The sequence below is a fragment of the Astatotilapia calliptera genome, chromosome 4 (assembly GCF_900246225.1).
Source record: "Astatotilapia calliptera chromosome 4, fAstCal1.2, whole genome shotgun sequence".
Lineage (NCBI taxonomy): Eukaryota > Metazoa > Chordata > Actinopteri > Cichliformes > Cichlidae > Astatotilapia > Astatotilapia calliptera.
Window position 1 is genome coordinate 11,836,048 of NC_039305.1, and position 9,331 is coordinate 11,845,378.

The 9,331-nt window shown below is 43.0% G+C and overlaps 1 protein-coding gene across 1 annotated transcript; it reads right to left on the reverse strand.

Annotated features, from left to right (window-relative positions):
- Positions 1–5,379: 5,379 nt before the first annotated feature.
- On the reverse strand, positions 5,380–6,365 carry LOC113021530 (G-protein coupled receptor 183-like). The gene has a single exon (XM_026166287.1). It carries the CDS (start codon positions 6,363–6,365, stop codon positions 5,400–5,402), a length of 966 nt encoding a protein of 321 aa, XP_026022072.1. The 3' UTR covers positions 5,380–5,399.
- Between the last annotated feature and the right edge of the window lie 2,966 nt (positions 6,366–9,331).

The following is a 9,331-nucleotide window of genomic DNA, read 5'->3' on the forward strand; positions in this document are numbered from 1 at the left end:
TTGAAATTTCGATTACTTCTATCATGTTTTATGAAAACTCATATTGTAATTACCCACCAAAAATTATTTTTTCTTAAAAAAATTTCAGATTTGTCCTTTGCAGAATTCTAGTCACTGTAGATAATTTCATGTTTTTTGCTTTACAGCTAAAACACGCAGAAATGCTACCGTTTGTTATTAAATAAAGTCACTCCATGCATAACGAAGATGAAGATGAAGATGTGCGCAATGTCAAACGAAGAGAAAGTAAACGGACCTCTGTCTATTTCTCACTTTGATAATTTCTTGCAAAACAGAGTTAACCCCTCATCCCTCAAATCTGAATTATTGATCTGTTACTTTAATATATGGTTTGGCATCTGTGCTCTTATCAAGGACAAATACTGAGTGAAGCAGTTTGATTAGAAACAAACTTCTTGAAATAAAACCCATGTACAAAATCACATTGGCCTTTGAAGCATTTTAAAGCATCTCAATGTTCTACTCACCTGTTTGAATGATTCCTCTAAGCTGGGCAGTAAGTGTGACGCTGAGCGTGTTACAGGTGTTCATTTATAAGTTCTCTGAAGTGTCGTGTATTTGACGCCAACCAGGGGAGGTTCTGTCTGACATCATGAGGGGCTGACTCTTCAGTAGAGAGACTGTTGTGATGAAGAGTTTCTGTATTGTGCTGATATTTTTACACAAGCAAGAAATCTCTGAACTGTGCCAGAGGTTATAGATAAGCTTGCCAGTGTCAATTTCTTTGACAGGGAGCATCACGGGACCAGTCTGATGATGCTCTCTGTTCACTGGGAGTGATGAATGCTGTCCTCAATCACTGAACACAAGTGCAGGAAAACATCAGCAGTCGAGAGCAGATCTAAATTGTGTTTGCTGGGTTTTAATGCATCAGTGTCTCACTCATGTAGCTGAAGAAAACAGCTAGTTTAGATTCCCAATGGAGTGCTCATCAGTTACAAGTGAAGGTGAAAAAAGATGTGGCAGGTGCATAAAGCCTGTGTGTGTGAGAGTTATGAATCAGGACGTACTGGGACCGAATGTTTCACAGAGCGGTTAAAGTAGAACCCAGTGTTCTGTTTCCATGTGAAGACAAGAAGGAAAACCCACAATGATCCAGAAGTGAGGGAGACAGAGAGAGAAAAAAAGGGGTGGGATTTACTTGCATTACTTCTTTTTTGACTAGGGGGACAGCAGAGGATCATTGTACCTGTTTGACAATCTATCCTTTCCACCTTCATCTATTACATAAATCTTTCTTCCTCCAGATGTGACCATCAGTTTCACATTTATACATTTACAAAGTAAACACAATCCTATGATGGCGAGCTTCAGTCTTTGGTATTAGTCAGAATCAGGCCTTAGCATATGTCTGCCAAAAGCAAAATTATTAGAAAAGTTGCTACTGATATTGTGCAGAAAACCTAATCACAGCACCATCAACAGCATGCAACACACTGTGATAATTAACATAATTAAAATCAAATAGCAAATGTGCTTTGGATGCTATGCATGTGAGATATCAGCATTTTATTGTCTTATTGTGGATTTAAACCGTGATGTAACATGTGTGCGTACAGAGGAGGCAGAGACTGTCCACAGACATCCAGCTGTCTCCAGTCTCATCTGCATGAGAGAGATGCAGGTAAATTCCCACCAGTACATACACCCACTTACTTGCACACACACACACACACACACACACACACACACACACACACACACACACACACACACACACACACACACACACACACACACACACACACACACACACACAGAGTTGTGTTTTCATATCCTTGTGGGGACATCTTGTCATGGCTAACAGATGGATTCACATGCAGACAGAGTTCTGGTCAGGGAAAAATATATATAATATAATATAATATATAATATAGATCTATTCCTACAGTGACTTGGGAACTGGTCTGGGGCTATGGGGGGGAAAAGCAAGGTAATCCACTCATACCCTTCTTTTCAGCACAATGGATTGGAGAGGCATGACTTTATTTGGGACACATGAAAGACGTTGTGTATTTTCATATTATGAGAGAGATTAAGGTGAACAGAAACTGGGTTAACCAGTGCTGCGATTTCAAACAACCTGATGAATGTTGATTTGAGTTTCTTAGATTCAGTATGAAGAGGTACGTAGTGTGTGGACAACTGTACCTTCTGACCGATGGTGTATTCTGGAGCGGGAGTTTTATGCCAGTCGGCATGTTTGTTGCATTCTTTGGTGCGTAACAATGCCACCTGAGTGGCCCTCCAAAGCTGGCGACACATGCAGAGGTGAAACTGGACCAAAGGAACAAAGTACTCACCTTCCACGGCCAAGAACGGGGGGGGCTGATACCCTAGGGAGTACGCCCTGTAGCCGAAGACTTCAAGCTGTTGTGGGTATACTCCACCCCGGGCAATTGCTCGCTCCTGATGGTTTGGTTGGAGGCGACGATGCAGTGAAGCATAGTCTTCAGCTCCTGACTGGCGTGCTCCGTTTGTCCGTTGCTCTGTGGTAACCAGAAGAGAGACTAACCTTTTCTTCTAGAGGTGAGCAGAGTTCCTTCCATACCTGAGAGGTTAATTGAGGTCCATGATCCCATACTATATCCTCCGGGATGCCATGGAGGGCGAACACGTGGTTAGTGAGCTGCTGGGCTGTCTCCAGGACCGATGTGACTTTAGGAAGTCCTACAAAGTGAGCAGGTTTAGAAAACTGATCAGCAACAGTCATTATTGTGCTGTTACCTGCTGACGGGGGTAGGCCGATGGCGAAGTCCATGTGATATTAAACCACGGCTGAGCTGGTGGTTGTAGCAAGCCAGTCGGTGGTTGATTCCCCAATTTGTCTCGGGCACATGTGGAGCAGGTGGAGACATATTCCTGAGCATCTGGTGACAAGGTGAGTCACCAGAAATAGCGCTGGATGAAGGATGGGCTCAGGATCCTGTTTCTCCTTGTGCGTCGAAAACTGCCGGGACAGAGCGTCCAGCTTCACATTCCGGGACCCTGGCATGTATGTAATTGAGAAGTTAAAGCGGATGAAGGAAAGAGCCCATCTGGCTTGCAGTGCGTTGAGTCATTTTGCTCCATGTAAGTAAGCCAGGTTCTTATGGTCTGTCTAAACGATAAATGGCTGAGCCATGCCCTCCAACCAGTGCCTCCACTCCTCCAAGGCCAGTTTGATTGCAAAGAACTTCCAGTCTCCCACATCATAGTTGGGCACTGTAGGAGAGAGATGGCGAGAGAAAAAGGCACAGGGCCATAGCTTACCATCTCGTTGCTGGGAGAGGGTGGCGCCGACTCCAGAATCCCAGGCATCCACCTCCACGATAAACTGGAGGTGCAAGTCGGGTTGTGCCAGGATGGGTGCAGGAGCAGTTCCATTGCGCAGTCATTCAGCCTGTGGGGTGCATAATGCCCGAACTCGATCTTTACGAAACACTTTGGCCAGGTCGCGATAGACCGATGGCAATAGAGAAAGATCTAGGGGTTGGGAGACTGGTGGCAATTTGAATGCGGAAGCGGGGGGAGTGGCAGATTTAAGACAGTTCATGTGGCACTCCCCCCACCCAGACGTGCACGTCTTCTTCCAATTAATATGAGGGTTATGCTGTTGCAACCAGTGGTGACCTAAAACAAACGGTGTTTGAGGAGCTTGAAATACAAATAAAACTGATGTTTTCTGAATGGTTTCCGGATTCAATTCAATTCAATTTTATTTATATAGCGCCAAATCACAACATAAGTTGCCTCAAGGCGCTTCATAGATACAGAGAAAAACCCAACAATCATATGACCCCCTATGAGCAAGCACTTTGGCAACAGTGGGAAGGAAAAACTCCCTTTTAACAGGAAGAAACCTCCGGCAGAACCAGGCTCAGGGAGGGGCGGCCATCTGCTGCGACCGGTTGGGGTGAGAGAAGGAAGACAGGATAAAAGACATGCTGTGGAAGAGAGACAGAGGTTAATAACAGATATGATTCAATGCAGAGAGGTCGGTTAATACATAGTGAGTGAGAAAGGTGACTGGAAAGGAAAAACTCAATGCATCATGGGAATCCCCCGGCACCCTATGTCTATTGCAGCATAACTAATAAAGTGAGGATGACCATACCTGGAATTGGCTGGGCGGTGCTATGAATTCGGGGGTAGGCTGGGCCAGGAAGGATGCAATTGACCCATCCTTCAAAACCAGGGACATTTTTTAGCCACATTTGGTGCAGCCTTTAAATTGGGCCAGCCGTCGTTGCCTGGCTGTGATGTAATCGGCCTTCGGTGGCTGCGGCCTAGGAATTGGGACTTACCTAATGTTAACAATGCACCCAAAGAGGTGGGCAATACCCGCATTGTCAAATCGTCCTTAAATTCATCACAAAGATTATTTAACAAGGTACCTCGCAGCACGTTCTCTCCCCAGTGAGTTTCTTTGGCCTGGATCTGGAAGTCAATGGAGTAGTTGGCAATGGTCTGCCGCCCCTGCTTCAAGTTCAGCAGGCAATGAGCCGCCGCTTTGGCGCTCGACCCCTTGTCAAACACACTCTTAAACTTTAACAGAAAAGCAGGATAGGTTATTTCGGGGTCGGCTCGGAGAACCACCTGAGCCCACTGCAGTGTGCAGTCGCACAACAAGTGAACAAAAACTGCAAGTTTTGCGCCATCATCTTCAAACAAACTCCTTTGTTGACAAAAATTCAACAAAATTTGCATTAAAACCCAGCACACTTTGATAGCTCACCAGTGAAGGGCTCAGGGGCAGGTAGGCAAAGACTCATAAAATCATATGTAGTGTTTTTTCCCTGTAGTGGTGCAGCTGAGTTTTTGGTGTGTGGCAAACACTAACCCTTGTTAAAAACTCACTGTTTGACTTATTCATTCATTATTATGTTGGAGAGGTATGTGGGGAATGTATACACCCCTGTCCTGCACCATGCACCTTGAGAAAGACATCACACATGAAACAGATAGATGCTCCTTTTGCTATCAGTATGATGCTGATTGGGATTCTGAGCCTAAATGTCCTCACAACCTCACCACAGTCACTGGTCCACACATTCACTGGAAGGATAAAGTTTATTGATGTATTTTGTCCTCACGGTGGCGCCAAAACACAATCAAATAGTTCACATGTTCCTCGTAGAAATTCATCACATTATGAAAACATGAAATTAAAATGCTTATAATTTTAACATTGTCTACTTGTTGATTAATTATTGATTCAATCTTTGATACAGATTTCTTTCACTAATTATGAAAAAAATGCATTCAAGTAAAACGTAAACTGTGAAAAAACAAACAAACAAAGCAGGACTTTACACTCAGGATTTGACTCTCACAGTTACAGACAATTATTTTTCATAAATTTTAATATGTGTGTTATATTTTTATATTTTGTGAATCTAAGCAGGTGGGTTTTGCTCCTGTGGATTCTGGTTCTTCTCTGGGTTGAAACAGGAAGTAATCTTTTTAATGCAGGCGTCAGAGAGGAAAGGCACCTTCTCTAGACGAGACAAGTAGACAAGGGGCTGGATTGTGCTGCTGATGTTCAGAAAGGCAAAACCCGCGGGCTGCACGTAGCAGCGAAACACATCAGGTGAGTAGTAGTCCTCAAATGGAAACAGAGCAACAAGTGGCAGGTAGTTGAACACGATGATACACAGGATAGAGAGCACCATCTTGAAGGCCTTCTTTTTCATGGGGTGCATTGCATCTTTCCCTCCACCGGTGGACTTCTTCAGTGCCCACAGGATGCTTGCGTTACACACCATCATCCAAGTAAATGTTGCCACTACCTCACCGGTGAACAGCTTTTCAAAGTTGGGGAGTCCTCCCACCATCTTGGCTGCTGAGTAGGCAAAGGTGAGGCAGAGCACCAGCACTGAGAGGCCTAACCTGTACTTGAAGTGTTTAAGTTGCCCAAAAGCGATTGGAAAGAGTACAGCTACAAAGCGATCCAAGCAGATGCAGGAGAGGAACAACGGACCGCTGGTGTCTTTCACGCCAAAGGAGAACTTAAGGGCAGACAACACCTCTTTGAGCTGCCAGAGGTAGAGATTAAGAAAGCTCAGGGGGGTCATTGCACCAAAGTAGGCATCCATGAAGGCCAAGCAGCCCAAGAATATGTCTGAAGTGGAGGGCTCTTTGCGATTGTGGATGAGAATAGCAATGACGAGTAAGTTGGCCGGGATACCCACAATTACATTGATGCACTGCATGGCCAGGTCAAAGAGAATGGCCTCTATCAGGTTTTCGCACCCATCAAACACACTGAAGGATGTTGCCGTGCTGTTTATGAATGCTGTGGTATTGAGAGGCAGCTGGGTCAGGATGAATGTTGAGCTGAGTGATGAATCATTTGTGTCCATGTTTGTGCTACCACAAAAATCAGCAGTCTGATGGGAGAGGAGCGAGAAGGATTATTGAGCTACTTCTGACCAGTCGTAGAAAACAGCAGCTGATACCACTGAAGCCATGCAATTAAAGTGTTTCAATTTCTTTTAAATTAGTGAAGCCACAGCCTGTCTGTTAATTAGAATCCCTGCTGAGATTTATCTTACAAGTAGAGATAAAGTAGCTCCAGAGACCATTCCCAGACAGTAAAAACATGTCACAAACACCGTCAGAGCCTCTCCTCAGGCTGTTATCATGTTATTGTGTCTGTGCGGACTCTCCTCTGGGAAACGTGACTCCCCCTAGGAACATGTAACTCACTTAAGAGAGTCATTCTAAAAGCACCACCCTTTCACAGAAGGATAAAAAGGGCAGTGATTGCCAAATTAAAATGGAAAAGGTCATATTCTGTTCAAGATTAATGTAAGTAATGTCAGTGGGAATTTGGTCATTTCTGGGAGCTTTTAAAAGCCCATTTCTGACATTTAGCTCATCTTTAAGCTAATTTCAAAAAAGAAGGATGATAACTTGGAAAATGAATTTTATCAAAGGTGGACTGATGGAATAAAAACATTCATAAGCCACAAGCTTAGGTTCTCCGTCTTTGGGTCCTAAAAGAAGATTTTTGATTTTTCTTCTGCAGCTTTTATTGATAAATATCAGGTTTTGTTCTGGGCTTCGGGAATGTTTGCAGCAGCTCGTAGTCAGCTTGATTTGAACAATGTGAAAGTGCAAGAGTTTTTAAATGGAGTACACCTGAGCTACCTCCAGTAATGAACTATTAAAGCCAGAGGCTGTGACTGTTTCTTGCCATCAAGGGAACTGTTCTGCTATAATACAGATCTTTCTTGAGCTCTGTTCCTTAGTGGGCGATGTTTCTGAGGTGCTTCTGCTGCAGGCCACAAACACTCCGGTGGGACTAATCACGGGAGGAGTAATCTTTGGCAAAGATGCTCGTCCCTGGAAATGTCACATCTAATCAATTGTATTTTTCTTTGGGCAATCACTGGAAAATGAAGTCTATATTACAGAATTTACAAAGAACACATTTCTGAGGGTTTAATCAGGTGTGGATCACAGCACTGTACTGATGTTGATTTGCATTTTTAAAATTCTGATGAGGTGATTTTTGCTGATTATTGTATTGCACTGCATCCAATAATGCATGAAAGCAAAGGCTATTAAATATTTGATTTTGAAATTTGGAACACTTCTGTCATGTTTTATGAAAACTCATATTGTAATTACCCACCAAAAATCACATGTTTTTTAAATTTAATTTCAGATTTGTCCTTTGCAGCATTCTTGTCACTGTAGATATGTTCATATGTTTGTTTTTAAATAGAAAACACCTTTTACAGCTAAAGCACGCAGAGATGCTACCAATTTTTATTAAATAAAGTCACTCCATGCATAACGAAGATGAAGATGAAGATGTGCGCAATGTCAAGCGAGGAAAAAATAAACAGACCTCTTTCCATTTGTCACTTTGATAATTTCTTGGAACAGAGTTAACCTCTAATCCCTCAAATCTGAATTATTGATCTGTTACTTTAATATATGGTTTGGCATCTGTGCTCTTATCAAGGACACATACTGAGTGAAACAGTTTGATTAGAAACAAACTTCTTGAAATAAAACCCAAGTACAAAATCATTTTAAAGCATCTCAATGTTCTACTCACCTGTTTGAATGATTCCTCTAAGCTGAGCAGTAAGTGTGACGCTGAGTGTGTTACAGGTGTTCATTTATAAGTTCTCTGAAGTGTCGTGTATTTGACGCCAACCAGGGGAGGTTCTGTCTGACATCATGAGGGGCTGACTCTTCAGTAGAGAGACTGTTGTGATGAAGAGTTTCTGTATTGTGCTGATATTTTTACACAAGCAAGAAATCTCTGAACTGTGCCAGAGGTTATAGATAAGCTTGCCAGTGTCAATTTTCTTTGACAGGGAGCATCACGGGACCAGTCTGATGATGCTCTCTGTTCACTGGGAGCGATGAATGCTGTCCTCAGTCACTGAACACAAGTGCAGGAAAACATCAGCAGTCGAGAGCAGATCTAAATTGTGTTTGCTGGGTTTTAGTGCATCAGTGTCTCACTCATGTAGCTGAAGAAAACAGCTAGTTTAGATTCCCAATGGAGTGCTCATCAGTTACAAGTGAAGGTGAAAAGAAGATGTGGCAGGTGCATAAAGCCTGTGTGTGTGAGAGTTATGAATCAGGACGTACTGGGATCGATTGTTTCACAGAGCGGTTAATTTTGAGGCTCTGCTAAGTAGAACCCAATGTTCTGTTTCCATGTGAAGACAAGAAGGAAAACCCACAATGATCCAGAAGTGAGGGAGACAGAGAGAGAAAAAAGGGGGTGGGATTTATTTGCATTACTTCTTTTTTGTCTAGGGGGGCAGCAGAGGATCATTGTACCTGTTTGACAAGCACAGCAGGTTCCCACAAGTAGAACCTGACGCTTATGGTAAATGGCCTGTATTTGTATCCGGTCGTTAAGTCTGACGTCACTAGCCGTCCATATATCCATATACCATGTATGTCCATATATCAAACGATCACTATGGCATTACTGAGAGTTGAAAAACTGTCTTTCATCTTTAATAAAATGATCAGCATTCTGCTCTACCAGGTGTAACAATTGAGTTTAACATCCGGGCATCCATGAAAACGGAATTTATGACATTTAACAGAGTTAGAAGTTAGCAGGAAGTTAGCTCGCTAGCTTCTATCTAAATACAATATAGCATGTCCTGACTGCAGGGTTTTGGAAACAAATTAAAACGTACAGCTCTGTTATCACTTCCAACATAAATGAAGACAGAAAACAGCAGTGACGTTTGTAGGGTTACTGAAGTTTGGCTAGCTGGTATATAATGATGTGCTGCGTGACCGCTAGCGACACAGCTATGTTAGCATAATATAAACAAGATAA

Bases quoted from the DNA above. Each gene is read 5' to 3' on its own strand.
- LOC113021530 (XM_026166287.1), bottom strand. From the start codon at position 6,365: ATGGACACAAATGATTCATCACTCAGCTCAACATTCATCCTGACCCAG.